Source organism: Crocodylus siamensis, chromosome 1 (genome assembly GCF_052110815.1).
Source record: "Crocodylus siamensis isolate JL-2025a chromosome 1, ASM5211081v1, whole genome shotgun sequence".
NCBI classification, from domain to species: Eukaryota; Metazoa; Chordata; order Crocodylia; family Crocodylidae; genus Crocodylus; species Crocodylus siamensis.
This window is the reverse complement of record NC_143395.1, coordinates 305,293,730-305,312,328: the sequence shown is the minus strand read 5'-3', so window position 1 is coordinate 305,312,328 and position 18,599 is coordinate 305,293,730. Positions and strand designations below refer to the sequence as shown.

Genomic DNA, 18,599 nt, shown 5'->3' with positions numbered 1-18,599 from the left:
CTCCCCTTGACTAGATGGGCAATAAAGTTTTACTATATCATAGAGTGTGTTGTGCAGGATCTCTGCTTATTCAGTGTAGAAGTATTAAGGGAGAGAGGCAGCTGGGTTAGTGTTTCTTTTCATTCCCCTTAGGATTAACCCCAGTTTTATTGATCTGTAGTTTTATGGTACTTCCATATTGAAAATCTGCTGTTTGTATACACTACAGTTAATTATTCACACTAGTAATGTTGAATGAATAATAATGGTAATGGGAAGGTACTAATATAAATAATTTTATGGTTCATAAAATTCATTTGAATTGACTATTTTTTAATCATGATCACTTAGGCTTATAATTATGAAAGGCCATTCTTTCCACAACTGTACAGTTTTAACATTTAATACTATTAAATGCATCTTGAAGAAAAAGATTTTATAGTAAGAGTTTTTAAATGAGAGAAAATACACCTCTTAAAGGCAGAAAAGAAAAACAAAAAAAAGTGGCCAAGGTATTTCAAAGAAAGTTAGAAAGGACAGCAGGGACAGGAACATTTTGTGATTTAATGTTTTATTATGAGTTCTGTATTAATATTATTGTGGGTGGGTGTGGAGGGATGTGGGGGAATGCAAGTCAGTGCGTGGGATGATAGGTGCGGAGGCTGCTTGTGAGGGGGTGGGCCTGCAGGGTCCCAGCTCCCCCGCCAATTCCCCCTGGTCTCCAGCTCGTTCCCCTGCTCATCTCCAGCCTCAGGAGGAACAGGAAGCTGGAGACAAGCAGGGGAACAAGCAGGAGGCTGGAGACGAGCAGGGGAATGTCTCCAGCTTTCTCCAGGGGCTTGTTTGTCTCCAGCCTGCTACTTGTTCTCCTGCTCTGTCTCCAGTCCTCCAGAGGCTGGAGACAAGCAGGAGACTGGAGACCAGCAGGAGAGTGATCAGGAGGCTGGAGATGATTTTGGGATTCCCCCAGTTGGCTCCAGGCTTCTGACTGCTCCCCCTCTTGGCTCCTGCCCCTCCAACCAATTGCTCCTCCACCTGGCTCCAGCCTTCCACACTGCCACAGCTTAGTAGCAGCAGCTGTGGCAGTTGGGGCCACTTGGGGCCTCATGGCACAGCCCCCTCCCCCACCCCCTATGTGGTGGGGGGCAGCGGGGCTTGGCTCTGGCTCCCTGGCACCAGCTGCAGCTGCTGCCACCATGTGGGTACAGCCTGGCTTGGCAGGGCACCATGTGCCATCTGGAAGATTGGGGTGCTGTGGCCATCACCCAGGGCTCAGCACTGCTCAGCCCCAGTGGCTCAGAGCTCAGAGCGCACAGCACCCTGCCGAGCTAGGTGCACCAATGCAATGTGGCAGGATGGATGCCAGGCAACTGGGGCTGCCATGAAGTCCTGAGCAGCCAGACTACTGCTGTTACTGCTGGTGAGTATGGGGGGGTAAAGGGGAGCTGGGCCTGGGCTGGCCCTCCCTCATGGTCCCCTCCCCCACTCCTTCAGCCTCCCCAACCCCCTACTTACCTGGCATGAAGCCGGGTCCAGGTCTCTGCAGCCTGCACCACTGCCTGTCCTGCACGGTGCAGGCAGTGTGCTTCAGCACTGCAATGAGGGCCAGGCATAGAAATACTCTCGCTGGCTACCAGAGCATATCTGTGGAGGGCCGGCTGCCTCGGGGTATAGCCCTGATTTTTTCCCCTGGGGTATTTTTTGATCCTTGGATATCCAGGGGTCTAATTTTGTCCCTACACTGCAAATCTGCAGCACAGGGAACGTTTTTTTGTTTCTTCATGCGTCTCTTGCAGCATCTCAAAGGGGGGCTGAGACACTGCAAGAGGCACGTGCGCGCTCGTCTGGACTTGCCCTCTGAAATGAAACTTTTGTCTCAAAGAGACACCAGTATCCTGCTGTACTTGCTGAGAAGATGCAGCATGATTGTGTTGGGCAACAAATGAAGGTTGCTATACTGCTAGGTTTGGGAGGTACAAGTGGGTTACTTTTTTAACCAGGAGCAGCACAGCTGTATTCACACAGTACTCCCCTAAGTTCTTTTAAGAGTTAGCTTATTTCCCTAGATGAAGTGCCATAAGGATTATGCTGCTGCTGGTTCAAGAAGCACAGCTAACCTCCCAAAAAGGAAGCGTTATAATAATATTTACAGAGCATCAGGACACTGATGCACAAGGACACAAGTCTACACTAAGGTCACTATACTAACCAGAATTGGAAATGGTTTAAATGAGGGGTGCACCGGTAGAGATTTTTTGGACTGATACTGGTGGCCGATTTTTAATGAGCCATATTGCCTGATGCCAATTCGGTTGCCAATATGCTGCCCAGCAGCATGGAGAACGAAGTCTGACTAAGTTTGTCGTCAGGGAAGGAAGAGGCATCGGGGTACGGGGGGAGCGGGGGAGGCCAAGGCCTCCTGCAGTGAGCCAGGGTGGGGTGGGGCACAGCACTGAGCCACAGTTCATCTGGGGGGCACGGGGAATAGGGGCAGCTCTTGCTGGTACACAGACACCAGGACAGCATGGAGAACATGTGGCCCCTGGATCTGTGTGGGGCAAGGATGAGTTGCCATTGGGGACTACAGCTGGGGGTGGCGCTGGAAGGAGAGCTATGGCAAGTTCTGGGGTGCCTACAGCCCACTCCATAACCCCCTGTAGCAGTGCCACCTGTTCTCCCAGCCCAGCTCCCCTGCCAGGAAGAGCCCAGTGCAGCCCCAGCTTCAGTGGCAGCCTCTGTGCACAGATCTAGGAGGGCACTTGCCCCTCCTCCTGGGGTACGCATAGCAGTGGGAGCTTCCCCCCCGGTGTCCCCCAGATAAGCAGGTGTGGCACAGAACGGAGCCATGAACAATGCAGCACCTGCCTCTGCCCTGCCCTCAATGCAGACGGGCCTTGGTCTGCCTCCCACACAACCCTCCCTTCCCCCACGCCCTTTCCGTCACAACAGAGTTACCAGCCAGACACTGCTCTCCATGCTGCTGGGCTGCGCACGTGGCATTTATTGGCAACATTTATTGGCTACCTCAGCCAAAAAAAGCTGATCGCCAATAATGTCAATTTTCCTTTTATCAGTGCCAATATGATAATGGGACCGATGTATTGGTGCACCTCTAGTATAAATTATTTCCGACTCTAAAGGGCTTATGGCGCATTTGGGTCTGGGTTGTGGATTTTGCTTTGTAAAATTTGGTATTTTTAAAATACATGGCAAACATTTAAACTACCTCCATGTATAAAAGCTCTCAACCTCAGATTAACATTAATTATTTCTCAGTCCTAATGTTGGAAAAAATTAAACTTTTTGAACATTGAGGTTAAGGTTGGTAAGTTATGGTTGTCCAGGAATGTTACCTTTGTTATACTGTGTATTCTTATATATTGCATTATATACATGTAATTATCATCAGCCTAACATGGGACTAAAAAACCCCAACCCATAATAATAATGCATGTGGGACTATATAAAATAATGCAGAAGAAGAGAGATCTAAAACTTCTACTGTTAATGTTGCTCCACTATGAATTTGGACTTTCCTCATTTTCCTGATTTTTCAATAATGCACAACTACCATTTTACAAAATTTAATTTCTACTCTTCCCAGCCTTAAAAAAAAAAAAAAAAAAAAAAAGAAAGAGAGAAATGAGATCTAGAGCTTTTGGGTATGTAAAGGCTCTGCTAGTAAGGCTAGTAAACTACCCAAACTGAATCTAGCTACAATTTTGACTGTACTAGTAAAATAAAGAACTGCTGGGCATTATTAACCCTTTGCTTCCGTGTATTACATAAAAGCTCAGAGATTGCACTTCAAATATGAAAAAATGAATATTTTACATGCTATTGAACTTTCAAAAACAAATAATATCCTTCAAGACTTTAAGAAGTGTGACTGAATTGTAGAACTCTGCAGTTTCAGGACTCGTTTTTAGTTAGAAAACCTGGGGGAAAGTGTCATACCCATATAAGTCAATACTGACTGAACCGATTTCAAAAAAACAACTTTCTTTTAGGAAATTCATCTTTTGGCTGAAAACTCAATAAATGGAAAAATTAAGCTAAAACTGGATTCATTAGGTAAAGTTGTGAGTAACCAAGAAGTGGGGGCTGGAATAGAATTTGGACTTAAGTTTAATAATTGCAATTGCCAGTCCTTTCCCACCCCCACATCACAACCTATTCATTACCTGTTAACATGATTAAGGAAGACCTCCATATTTCTGCAAACTGTTGGGACTATCCCTATACTTCTAGACATGACCCTTACTGAGATTACAAACTGCTCAGGGCAGGAATTGCCTTTGTTCTATATTTGTACAAGGCCCAGCACATGACTGGGGACCTACTTAATTTGGAATTTCACAGAAACCTTGAAATCTGCAGTTGTCCACAAAATCAATTGGGAAAAAAAAAAAAAAAAAAAAAAGTAGTAAAAATAAAATACTGCCCCCTGCCCAGTGGGAACAAGCAGTTCTCACTGCCTCAGCCTGCCAGGGAAGGAAAGATGCCAGCTAGCAGGGTGGCATATAGGGAAGCCAGCAGCCAAAATTGCAGCTGCCCCCTTGTGCCTCCCCTGCTAGGCCTCTCTGCCAATCAATTGCAAGGGGTGGGGCCTCCATGAAATGCCTGTGAAATCAGTTTTTCATGCCATGACTAAACTATGAAAATTCCTTTGTTTGGCCATTAATTAAGTAGGCACCTACACACTACTAAACCTGTATTTTGTCACAGTGAGTTAAAAACTCCCTTTACGATAGGTATGTATAACAGCTACAATAGATGGAGACCCTTTACAGAGTATTTGAGCAAATCTTAAAATTGCAGATATTTTCTATTTTGCCTATGTATTTCCTGATGTAAGTTAAGGTTTAGTGTAAAAGAAAATACCATATATATTCAAATATAAGAAAACCTTGAATATAAGACAACACCCCAGTAATTAGAATGATACAGGAAAAAATTATAAATGTTATACATTTTCCAGGTATATAATCGAATTATTCGAGATTTGCCTTGAATTCATCCCCCTCCAGCAGGGAAAATTAATCTGCGGGATTGTATAGCCTCTTGCCCTCCTTAACTTCTACTCCCTGCAGGCTCTCCTTTGCCCCCCACCGCTCTGCCCTTCATTATGGTTAGACCTTGCTCCCTCTGAGGACATGGAAGTGAGGGGCAAATTTGAAAACACTGACCTTGAAACAAACATACCTATAATAAATGTACATATAGGCAAATTACTATGGGTACCCACAGATATAGTTCATCCAGAATTTATGCATTTTATCTTTTCTGAAACTGCTGCAAGTTTCAGCAGAGGCACTCCATAAATGCACTATTAGGCAGTACTTTTGTATTCCTTATACGTAGTGCAAACTATGCATACTATTAGTCCAAAGCCAAGAGGCTCATAATTGACCATTTAGGTCACTGGGCTGGACCCCAACAAACCCAAAAGCATTTCACACCATGGTGACCCCGCAGCTCATCACTGCTCAGTCTGTGCATGTATTCCAGATACCCAATTGTGGGCTAATTAGCCTTCCACTCATGACTAGAACCAGGTGCTCTTGTCATGAGTACTAGCTAGGATCCTCCAAAAATGTATATGCGGATGAGGAGCAGGGCAACTTGATCCTGCTCCACATCATGGAGAGCAGGGTCACACTAATCATGTGTGACAGGCTGGGAGAAGGGGTGATAGAGGAATTCTGGGTGAGCTGTTTGGGGCCCCAATGACTCTGAAACTCATGCTAAGCTGGGGCCTATTCATAAAAGTTAAAATACAAAATACTAATGCTAACTGCATAGTACAAGAGGATGCAAGTTCATGGCTAGGCCATTTGAGATGAAATAATGCAGTATCCCTTCCAGTTTATCTTACTATATTCATGATTATTTCAAGCAGGCTCCTAGCTGTCCAGCATGTAACGGTGTGAAATGTCTATCCTCAATTAATTAGTATGGTAAATATTTATTTTGCAATTAACTTTTTTTTATGTGCAGAGTCATTCTCCACGTGACAGATGTCTCTTCCTGATTTATTTCTGTTTTGGCTAGTGGTTCCCCTTGATTTTCCAACGACACTCCCCCCAAAACCCTTGCATTTTTCCTCATTGTTAATTAATTTCTTGATGTGTTCCAAGCTTAGTGGAAATGGATAGCCTCTTGTCATTGAGGAAGGCAATTCATTCAAATTGGAACTTTATGATAACCAACAACAAGCAGTTTGATCAACAGGGTTTTCCTGTCAATTACTGTTTGGGATTCTCTCTTGATTTACACAACTAAAAGAATGCTTTGAAGATGCTGGACTAAGGGTATAAGAATGAAGAGTCCAATAAAAAAGAAGTCTTTCTACAGATACACAGTGAGCAAAAGGAAGGCACAGAGTTGCATACGGCCCTTGCAGGACAAATCAGGGCAGTTGGTGACAGACAAAAGGGAAAAAAGCAGAGCTCTTCAATGAGTTCTTCATTTCTGTATTCCTAAGTACTGGCTAAGACAATTTGCCAAACTCGAACATAGATAGATGTTTGGGAGGCACTAGACTGCCAACAGTTAGTGCTGACTTAGTGAAGGAGCACTTGGAGGGACTGGATAGGTACAAGTCAGCAGGCCTGGATGACCTCCATCCACTGGTAGTGAAGGAATTGGCCAGTGTCATAGCTGAGCCATTGGCATGGTTGTTTGAGCACTTGTGGTGCTCTGGCCAGGTCCCCGAGGACTGGAAAAGGGCCAATGTGGTGCCCATTTTTAAGAAGGGGAGGAGGGATGAGCTGGGTAACTTTAGGCCAGTCAGTCTTACCGCTATCCTCGGGAAAACACTGGAAAAAAAATCATTAAAGAGCTCATTTGTGAAGGCCCAGCAGGGGAAATGATGCTCAAAGGGAAGCCAGCCTGGGTTCATCACAGGTAGATCCTGTCTGAGAAGCCTTATAGTTTTTTTATGACCAGGTCATACACTGCCTAGATGCAGGAGCTGAGGCAGATGTCCTCTACCTGGACTTTAAGAAGGCCTTCAACACAGTTTCGCATCCTATTATCATAAGGAAGTTAGCAAGCTGTGGAGTGAATGCTTACACAGTCAGGTGGGTGGCCAACTGGCTAAGGGACCACACCCAGAGAATGATTGTAGATGGGTCATTTTCGGCCTGGAAGGAAGTGGGCAGTGGTGTCCCGCAGGGTTCGGTCCTTGGACTGGTGCTATTAAATATCTTCAGATATTTGGACAAGGGTGTGGAGAACACCCTGTCCAAGTTCATAGATGACACCAAGTTATGGGGCAAAGTTAACACACCGGAGGGCAGGGAGTGGATACAGGCTGAATCAGTGAGCAGAACACAACAGGATGCAATTTAACAAAGACAAATGCAAGGTACTCCACCTAGGAAGGAGGAATCCCCAGCACACCTACAGGTTGGGGGATGACCTCCTCAGCAGCAGAGCAGCTGCAAAGAATCTTGGACTCCAAGATGAACATGAGCTGGCAGTATAATGAAGCCATCAAAGCCAATCACACCTTGTTGTGCATTAGCAGATGCATGACCAACAGATGGAGGGAGGCGATGCTCCCCATCTATGTGGCATTGGTCAGGCCACAGTTGGAGTACTGTGTCCAGTTTTGGGTACCGCACCTCAAGAGGGATGCAGAGAATCTGGAGAGGGTTCAGAGGAGGGCCACTCGTATTATTAGTGGCCTTTGTACAAGACCCTACGAGGGGGATTTTGAGGGATCTGGATCTCTTCAGCCTTCACAAGAGATGGCTGAGTGGTAACCTTGTAACTACCTAAAAATTTATCAAGGGAGGACAACAAAGAATTGAAGATGTGTTATTCCTAGGGGTGCCCCGGTAAACAATGAGGAATAACAGGTACAAACTAGTGGAGAGTAGATTCAGGTTAGACATCAGGAAGACATTTTTCACAGTAAGGGTGGCCAGAATCTGGAATAGGCTGCCAAGGGAGGTGGTCTCTCACCTAACTGGGAAGTCTTCAAGAGGAGACTAGATAGACTAGATAGACCCCAGGTGGCTGGGGTCGTATGACCTCAGCACTCTTTCTTGCCTGGGGCAGGGGGTCAGACATGATGATCCTTCATGGTCCCTTCCAAATCTACCATCTATGAAGTGAAACAGCATGTGGTTCAAAAGTGAGAAATCTCTCTGACATGAACTGCTACTGTGCCCCAGCTATCTTGAGAAGCTGGAAGAAACAAACAGTCTCTTGTCACCTGTTTGGTGAGAAATCATCACCTTATAGTTAAATTACTGGATTTTGCTTTGGTTTGGACTCACTTGACTTTGAATACTTGTCATAAATAAAGTCTTGGTCACTCAAATGAGGTCCCGTGTCAATCCATAGGCTAGTCTGGAATCCTAGGTTTTTATTTGCTAACAGCCCCATTTGGTATTGTTGGCCAGACATTTAAAGCTAGCGAAGAAACAGAAATTACTGGAAATGGAAAAGAAAGTTGCAGCTCAGTTGTGGGAGTGAAGAGGAAGTAAAAATGTGTAGAATGCAGTGGCTCACCATGACTTGAAAGAGTCAACACTGACAGGGGAGGATTGTGCACAACGGGCACTACCATACATCTTATTCAGATAAGTTCCGTCACCAGTATGTTTGCCCAATATAGGCTATGAGCTTTAGTCATGCTCATTAATCTGCATTTAAATTAGCTTCATAGTTGGTTTCCATTATTAAGAATATGCTGCTTTTGGCAACAGTTTACTAATAGACAATGGATTTATTGAGGCTTCCTTGTATACAAACATAAGATGAGAGGCTTCCCCTTATCATGCTGATCAGAGGAAAAACCCTCATCTTCTATTTGAGTAAATATGGTAATCCTTAGAAATGTACACAATACAGGCACATAAGCATCTTCATAAAAAAGAAAAACAAACTTCCTACATACATATGTATTTGTAGCAAAAATGTGCCTTCCATCTTATATTTGAAGGTCAAGTTAGTAAAACCTAGAATGGATATGTATGGGTATATCTACATGAGTCTTTGATTAGGATACAAAACAACTGTTCTTATGGTTAACAAACTACGGCCTTAAGGTATAAAAGACTCTGTCAGGAAACATCCAAGTTGTCAACAAAAAAACCCCACAAAAAGTGTATGAACTCTTGTTTTTAATTCTGTGCTTAAAATGTGTATTTTCCACATTAAAAAATAAATCCTTATTGTTTTAATGTCTGCCTGAAGACAAATATTGTCACAAACAGTATTTTTAAATGATCTATTTTCTACTTTGAAGATATATTTTAGAATTTTATTAATGAGAACAACAGTTGTATAGCTTAGTTTCACCAGCAAAATACCATAATTTACAAACACAGTTGTATCTAAAAAAAAACTCCCTGATTATCACAAACCAATCACGGTATTTCAGGCTAATTTCACATCCTAGATACTGGCTGCAGCAAGTTATCTCCTCTCTAATGAAAAGGACTGCAATGGGTGGTGTCCTGTGACCACCGATGCACATAATGGAATCAAGACATTCAAACAACAGAGAGCTTTCGATGCTCTTTTAGCTACCATGCCTGGCCTTATAAGCTTTAACTTTCAGACATTTACCAGCTGATTAAACACATTCTTAAAATGCAAAATTCTCTTATGCAACTCTCAGTGCAAAAAGAGTTACCACTTTGAAAAACAGACATATGTTTTTAAGTCAGTCAGTGTTAACCTCTATCAAATGCTGCAAAACCATACAACACCAGATACAATTATAGCTTGATGTGATTTTTCATACCTTTAAGCACAGCTTAAAATGAGCTTTCTATGTAATGGTACAATCGGGTTGTGAACAGTGTCCACATTTCTTCTGTTTTACAGACACTCAAGTATAAATGTACATGTCACATTTTCTGGGACAGCTATACAAAACAGCAGAAAAAACTACTCAGAAAGGAACATTATAAAAATAAACCTTACTATACTTTTCACTAATTACATCAGCAACTCACAATGAGATAAGGGGTGGGACGTAGGTTATGACATTTTATACTATTTATAAAAGGCCATCTAAATGTTTTAAATAATCTCATTGGTCTGGCCTCCCCTTCCTGAATCAACAAAATTTAAGTGGGAAGGGAAAGAGTTCTGCACTGCTCTAAACAACTGGGCTAATAGGCTCTTTTTGGAGTTATTTCCACATCCTTCCTGACTAGAAGAGCAATGCAACAAAAGGCTGACATATATATATTAAAAATTCAATACTCAAATATCAGTATTTTCCTGGCGTTTTCTATCTACACATCGTAAAGTACTTTACCAAATGTGAGCATGCACTATTATCAAATGGTCACAAACTCCTCCATGACTGTTTCAGACTGGACATAAGGAAGAACTTCTTTACTGTTCAAGCCCCCAAAGTTTGGAATAGACTGCTGCTGGAGGTGGTTCAACCACCTACTTTGAGTGACTTCAAGAGACATTCGGATGATTATCTTGCTGGGATCCTATGATCCCTGCTGAACTCCTGCCCCTGGGGCAGGGGGCTGGACTCGATCTTCTGAGGTCCCTTCCAGCCCTGGTGTCTATGAATTTACGAATCCCTGTTTTATGGACGAAACACTTATATGCAGCCAGTGGAGAGATTTCCACTAATTTCAGTTGTCATTGCATTAGACTCTTACAGAAGAGGAAAAAAGAAACATTCAAAAGCTACGCATCTTTTCAGGAAATCAAGACGCTGGAGGAGATACAAAATAATACAGAAGAGCAAGAAATTGACCATATGCTACTCTGACAATTCTCTACTTCTGCTAAAGTAGTGTTTAAGGTTATTGACAAAACTAAATGCATTAACACCTGCTATGCAAAGACAGAACTCTGGAACTACAGCATATTGGGAAAAAAATCCCCCTTACCACTGGCAAGCAGAAATTTCAAACCCCGTCTCAAAACAACAAATCAAAACAAACTCTACCTAATCAAAGGAGATATAGTTTTTTCCTTTTAACAGAACACTAAAAAAATTACAACCTCAATTACTACTGTTAAAACTAAAAGGAATAGGCTGTAAAAGTGACCTTACTCAAATGGGCAAAGTATTTTTGCCAAGCAATTTTAAAAATTGCTTAGCACAAATACTTAAATACTTATTGCTGACAAGCTTATTAAGCTCCCTACAACATGAATGGTTCATTCTTCCTCGTCTTTTATTTTTGGGCTTTAAAACAACAGAACAACTGTTATTTCAGCTCTGTCTTTTGAGATTAACTGGTTAACCTAGTAATTACGTTTTTTTCTCTTTTATTACTACTTAACCTTCTTATCAATACTGGTAAAACTGTGTTACTTTAAATAAGCCACTCACTGTTATGAAGAACTTTTTATTTGTTCATCTGTTTGTTACAAGCTTCAGCGCCCACAATTCATAATAGCATTTATGTAAAGAGTACTCTGATGGGAGTGTTAGGCAGTATTAATTACAGGAGTACTACCTACTCCGTCTATAAATAGGCACAAAACCAGTTAAAAGAAAGTTCAGATTGCAGAATCAAGTGATCATGTTATAAAGCAACACTTTATGGACGAGCTCAGTTCAGTCCTCTTGTGTGTATGCACTGACAGTCTTTAACTGCTTGATCACATGATCTCTCCCCTCACCCCCATTCCATGGTTGAACAGCATGGGATTATTTCAAGCTCAAATTAAAACCAGAAAAAAGCTATAAATTTTCAAGTTGTTAAAAGCTACTGGATAGGATACTGGTCTGCACAGTGTTTTGCCACCTTTCTAGGATCTATGTGGACCTATTTAGCAAGAACATGTGTTTAGCTGTGAGTATAGAGGAAGAGTGTGTGAAAAATCAGACCATCTTAAAAATCAAATTATCTCCTTAATATCAGTTATTCACATTTTGGTTCCAAAAGAACATAAGGACCATTACAATGCAATTTAACTTGATAAAAACGCGATATCATACATGAAAACTAGCCAAATTACCTCAACCAAAAGAATTACCAAAGAGGAAATTAACATAAGGGAAGAAGGCAAAGGAAGTCAATAGAGGTACACTGATACATCAGTCCAATATTGGACTGGCACTGACAAAGAAAATAGTCTGTATCAGACATTGGCCTGATATGACTGATAAATGGCCTGCGCATGCGCAGTGCAGCACAGCCTGGCAGCTTGGAGGGCTGCATGCAGCTGGTAAGTCTGCTGTGGTGGAAGGAGGGAGGAAGGAGATGGGGGGGAAGGGGGGGGCAGATCAAGGCCCTTGTGGTAAGGGAGGGAGTGGGGCTGATGCAAGTGTTGCCCAGCTGGGGCACAGTGGGAGAGGGACGGAGCTGCAGCTCATCCAGGGGGTGTCGGGAAGGGGAGGAGTGCAGCTCCTGCTGCTGTGTGCCATTCATCCAAGAGCTGCTCATCTGGCAGCTCATCTGGCACTTGCCTGTTTATCCAGCAGCTCCCACTGCTTGCCCAGGAGGGCATGGGAGTGGTGTGTGCCCCTGGATCTGCATGGGGTAGGCGGGGCTAAGGCTGCACTCAGGGTGAGCTGCAGCCACTCCAAAAGTTGTCGTAGCCTCCCTACAGGCCCAGTTCCCAGTGTTGCTGCCTGCCCCAAGCACAGCCCTGGCCCCACCCTCCCCACAGAGATCCCGAGACACATGCCCCCCATCCCCCTCAATGCTCTCCCAGACAAGCAGTGGGAGCAGCAGTGGGAACCACCAGATGAGCAGCTCCCAGACAAGCAGTATGCAGCAGAGGGAGCTGCCCTCCCTGCCCTGGATGGGCAGTGCTTGCCCCAGCCTGTCCTAGCCCCATTCCCTCCCTCACTGCAGGGGCCTTGATCTGCCCTCCCCTTATGGCCCATCCGTTCCTCCTTCCCCGTCCACTACTACAGACTTACCAGCTTGATACCACTCCTCAAGCTGCAGGGCTGGTATCAGAAATCGTATCAGGATCAGCTGATATGCCTCCTTAAAAACTGGCTATCGGTATGAGCCCCAAAAATCTCTATTGATGCACCCCTAGAAGTCAATTCTACTAGAGCTGCTATTGACAAACTGTGAATAGTATGTTATTGAAAGTATGCAAGTTACACACATTATTTTTTACCATTACCTTTTGAGTTTTTATACTCACCTAAACCTTTTTGTCCAGGGTTTTTAGCAAAGTTAAAAGTAAACTGATAAAAATCTTTGAACTTTATTGGATCCTTTAGCTCTTGTTCCAGTCTTGGCAATAGAGCTTTTAGTTTTTCTGTGGTGTCACACCTGTTGCAGAAAAAGATTATGTTTGTCTATAAAATATGCATAATTGTTAAACAAATGGTTTAATTTTAAAGACATAAAAATATGATAACATGCAACTGCAAAGTATCACTTTCATTTATATTCTATAAGCTATGAAATATATCTTTCACCAAATGTTTAACCAGAAACAAGGGTTAAATGTTATATCCAAGCACCTAAAGTACATAGAAAATATTCTATAAATATTTATTTGGTCTTTTTCAGGTTCTTCATTAATCCACGATCTCAACTAATGTAAATTTCACATGCTTAAAGAGCACTCCCAGAGTGCAGAAAAAATTAAATACAACTAGTTATAAATACTATTAACTGTAATGTACGGTTTTGGTTATTATAATAAATTAATTTGATTTTTTTTATTCAATTTATCTGAGCATCCATCACAGGAGTTACGACTACTACACATTAAACTTATGCCTAAAAGTTAATTATATGACTTCTCAGTCACTGAACTGTACTGTCACAAATGTAAGCCACACCTCAAACTAAAACCTAGAAAAAGAGCTCTTCTGTGCCTCAAAGATACTTATGCCTCAACTGATACAGTATCATACTGGGAAGATAAGGGCTTTTCAGGTTCACATTACTGCCAATATCCTATAAATTTTGGTATTAGTTTGAGTCTTCTGAATTACACCTAGAAATGAATATGGAACAATATACTAATTACTTGAAAATTATAGTATCTATTGTGACTAAATCTTCTTGGTTGCCAAACAGCTTATGTAAATATTTTTACTAGCTGACACTTCTAGAATAACTTTATTAGGGGGCAAATTGCTGTAATTCATTCAAAAGGACAAAGGCTTGATAATAACAAATTCACTAATGCTGATGAAGACAAATACATTTTAGGCTTCCAAAACCACCTGATTAGGAGCTATCATGATATCAACATGCCACCTTTATATTGAGAGCCTCTTGTCTGAGGAACAGGTCAACTCCCTAAATAATGTGGATACCTACTGTGCCTTCTAGGGTGTTCTCCACTTGACAGCACTAGACCTCAAACCAAATTACTTTAAACTAAAATCCCAATTAATGCCCCGTACAAGCAAATACATAACACTACCTGGGTTTTAAAAAGGAAAAGTTTCAAACTAGCAAACCAGTGGCATTAAGTCCAAACTACCCAACTATCCTTTGAGGAGCCTTGTAGGTGCTTCAAGCACAGGGAGAAAGAACAGAATTGTTCAAAACACTGACTGAATTCCATCAGGAAAGATAGCAATACTATGATGACATGTTAAAAATATCCTAAAAGACAGATGTGCCGAAGTGGCTCAATAAATCTTACAATAAAGGGTATCAAATGTTGCTGGCAGACTTAAAAAAAAAAAAAATTAAAATTAAAAAAAAAACAACAAAACCAACATGAATGCTAGTCAGTTGCTAGATAACGAAGCAATTATTATTGTCATTATAGCCAGAAGCCAGACTAAAGGGCATAAAGTAATCAGTGGACTTCAGATGACACTAAAAGTTGTTTTATTACAATCTGTCAACATCCTTACCTAAAAAGGAAAGGTTAGAGAGAGGTCAGTACTTGGAGCAACACACAGTTATGCCCCTACTCAAGAAACAAAATCACTTGGATTAGATAGAAGTTGCCACCTATTACTAGTGTCTTTCTGCAGTATACTAATCTATAGCCAAATTAAATTTTATTAGCAACAGGAAATATATGTTCAAGTAACAGGTCAAAATTTTCCACCTACCTCTACAATCTCTTTTAGCAAAATAATTTGTTCCTTCTGATGTGGATCAAACAAGGACAGCTACTTGATCCATCTTTTTCAAGAAATAAGTATAAATAAAACATCATTTTCAGTAAGAAATGTTTGATTCTCTTGCTAAAAACAGGGACAGTATGGCTTAACCTACAAGTTGATCAGCCTGAGTTCCAATAGCCATGATTTCCCAGACACTTCAGATGAAGAAAGTTTTCTTTGGGTCTATTGCCACAAGAAGAATTTTAAGATTAAAGAGTAAATGTTTTTGCTCGATCTGAGCCTTCAAGAGGCCGAGAAACGATTACTACAGTTAAATGGGACATCATTTCCACCACTAGGGCTCTAACTTCAACTCCAGATATCTCCCCTCTTTTTCAAAGGTTCTCTGAATAATAAAAGTGGTCAGCAGAGAGAACAATTATTTATGGTACTATTAGTGAATAAAATTAGACTTAATGACAGTTAAGGCCAGAATCTGACTCACCCAGTATGTTCAAAAACTTAAATAAGATTAGATTATGAAGGAATATCTTATCCACTTCTCTTTTTTTGCTGCCTATAATCCAAACACTCCATAAAAGCTTTGTTTCCATTCTCAACAGATAATGGTCCCAATGTCAAACAACATGCACTCTACTGAAATACCTTAATAGAATTTTGTATCATTTATACCAATAGCTCTTCTATCACATCTCCATATTTGAAAAGTTATTTGCTAAGGTTACAGCAAAGGTTTTGCATTAGCATAACAGTTTGATGAAGCAGGAATTGCTTCATCAATTGCATTTGTGAACCTGCTACAATGACAGCCACCATCACAGAGATTAAACAAACTATTTAGAAAACTAAAAATATGATCCATTACAAATTTGTACTTAACAGCCAGGTTCTCACATTGGAGTGTTATCACAGACTTCCGACCTTTGCAAGCCAGACAGAAACAGACACAAGCACATACAATACACCGTAAGTAAATTGTGGGACAAAATTACTGCTATATGCATTTTGGCGACCCGCTCTATAAATTTACTGAATAGTTTTAAGAAGCCCTTTCTGAGTGAATTATGTGCATCCTGACTTTTAATACCTGGCCTGAGTGTGGTTTCTAGTAGTAAAAGCTAAGAAAGCCAGAACTACCATATTTCTCTAAATCCAAGACGATTCAGAATGCAAGATGACCACCCCCTCCCAATAATTAGATTCTATACACTGAAAATTTATAAATTTGAAGATAGTTCTAATTTTGTCCACCTCACCACTGCAGTAGGGCAAGCGGTTAACAGGGGGGGCAGGCAGCAAGCGAGTCAAGCAGTCTGCCCCCTTCCCCCTTCACAGTGCCCGCACCCTCTGGTGCCTGCCCACAAAGTGACTCTGTCTCTAAACCAGCCCCACAGCGCTGGTCATGGCAGTGGCAGTTCCAGCCTTGGCACCGTCATCGTTGGGACTGTCGCCACTGCTGCTGTGTAACCAGGCAGGGATCAGAGTAGCCATGTGACCCAGGCTGGACCAGTGCAAGTGCATTGGGGGTGGGGGTAGGCACAAAGAAGGGCAGAACAGAGCAGAAAGGCTCTGACTCCAAATCCAGGATGGGACCTAATGTAGTAGTTGCCTGCCTCCCTGCTTGTACTCAGATGAAAGATGAGAAGCTCTCCCAGACCCATCATGTTAAATGGGGGGAAAAAATCCTGTCCTGGATTTCAATAAATGTGGTAGTTTAGTCACTTTGGGGGAAACAGATAAGACTGTGGTTTGTCACACTGGAGACCGAAATTCTTTGTGTAGAGCAACTTGACAAAAAACAGTCAATGACACCGAAATGTATGGAATTTATCCAGTCTCTAAAACTAGACAGGGTTTAGGGTCAGCCTAGGTCTTCTGCTTACTGTTTTCAGCCCTAGAAATGAGTGCCAAAAGTTCAAGTTGCAGCTAATTTGCTATCAAACAAAAATTCAGCAAGTACACTTACTCATTTATTTTCTCTTATGAATAAAAAAAGGGATACTCTTTGGACAAATGTAAATTTACATATCATTTATATTCTAGGAGCCAATATGAGAAGGAAAAGCTGCAAAAGGTCCACAAGTGTTTTAGACAGCTTACAAAAAAGGGGTATAAAAAAAGAACTAGGCCAAAGTGAGAGACAGGAAGGAAAAAAAAAAAAAAAGAGTAAGAAATCATCTAAACAGGTGATTTACAGTGAATAAAAGTCTAGATTTTTTTTTTAAATGCATCATGATTATGCTTGTCATGGTTCAATTCCTGCTGCAGCCCAGTTCAGGCATTTGTGTAAATGAATCACAGAAAGTTGATAGGGTGGTGGCGGTATTAACATAGGAAAAAGTGTGGATCCAGACAATATAGTAGGTCAGTTGTGTGCATCTTCAGGGTGACATGGAACAAGTCCATGGAGAATTTTAAAAGCTTTCAATAGATTTGGCTCAGCTCCTAAGAAAGTTGCACCATAAAGAAAAACCAACACACTCACCCCAATTCTGTCATGCCATCTACAAATTCCTTTTTGCTGAATTCACATTGAGTAGCTGCCCTGAACTTCCAGGCTACAACCAAAACGCTGATACTGGCAGGGTCCAGGCTCAAATCATCACAGAACTGTTGAATCCCATCAATGCCAATTTTATTTTCATCCTGTTGGTCTGCAGTTCAAAATACAAAAAGGAGAATTACAGTTCTTAAACCTTCCTATGGAATCCTGACCAGAGTACTTTTGATATGCTGCACTGTAGACATTACTGTTTTTGAGTACTTCTCAAGCTCTTTATTTGGACATTAATTCAAAATCTAATCAATTTCAAAATGTGAATTCAAAGCAGATTTAAAAGTCTTCCCAAGTCTCTCTGACAATCTTGTTTTTAAACTACTATTAAAAATATTTGCTTTTTGTTCTTTAACTCCCCCTCCCCACAATCACCATATGAAAGAAAGAAATGAACAACAGGGAAGCTGCTTGAGAACAGGGAGAAATCAGTGAAACTAATTCTCAGCAAAGTGTTATAAAAAGTACAATAAATGAACATGTACTAGTTAGGCAACAGCAACAGATGCATAAAAGAAATGTACTAGATGAGGTCCACAGATCTTTCCCATCTTCACCCCCCCAGGGACACAAAAGAAAAGGACCTATTTTAACTGAGATCACCAAGGTTTAATTACTGTATTGCGATTCAAGGAACAAAATTAGCCTTGCAGACAGACCAAATCAATGCGACAGTGTTTGCAGTGCTCAGCACTACAAGGCCTCAATCTAGATTAGGTTCCTCAGAACTACTGTAATTGTTCAAGCTATTTTATAGGGTAGAAACACTCTGTAATAGCCAGTGTCTGCTTATGTCATAAGCCTGAAATTTAACTTCTGTTTTAAATAAGGAAATCTAAACAAATGCAAAAATCCTGTGTGGAAAACTATATTTGATTCATAATTGATCCCAGAGAAATTAAACACTTCATATGTAAACAAGACTGCTATTTTCCTTTAGTTTGGAACCCGACAGAGTCTCTTAAAAATATGTTACACAAATCTAAAGTAATATTCTCAAAATTATACTTCTACTTTTCACAGTTATGCAAGTTACAAAATACAGAAGTT

General features: G+C 41.4%; 1 protein-coding gene across 3 annotated transcripts in view; it reads right to left on the bottom strand.

The window, feature by feature from the left end:
* The window catches only part of DCUN1D2 (defective in cullin neddylation 1 domain containing 2), a 32,598-nt gene that overhangs the window by 8,673 nt on the left and 5,326 nt on the right, over positions 1–18,599 (bottom strand). For 2 of the 3 annotated variants that reach the window (XM_090021813.1, XM_090021802.1), the window contains exons 3-4: positions 17,481–17,649; positions 13,093–13,223 (exon numbers count right to left, since the gene is read on the bottom strand). In XM_090021813.1, coding sequence (XP_089877939.1) covers positions 13,093–13,223; positions 17,481–17,649 — 300 coding nt within the window. Of the gene's footprint in view, positions 1–9,745; positions 9,870–13,092; positions 13,224–17,480; positions 17,650–18,599 lie in introns of all 3 variants that reach the window. The other variant, XR_016438466.1, reaches the window with a different exon arrangement.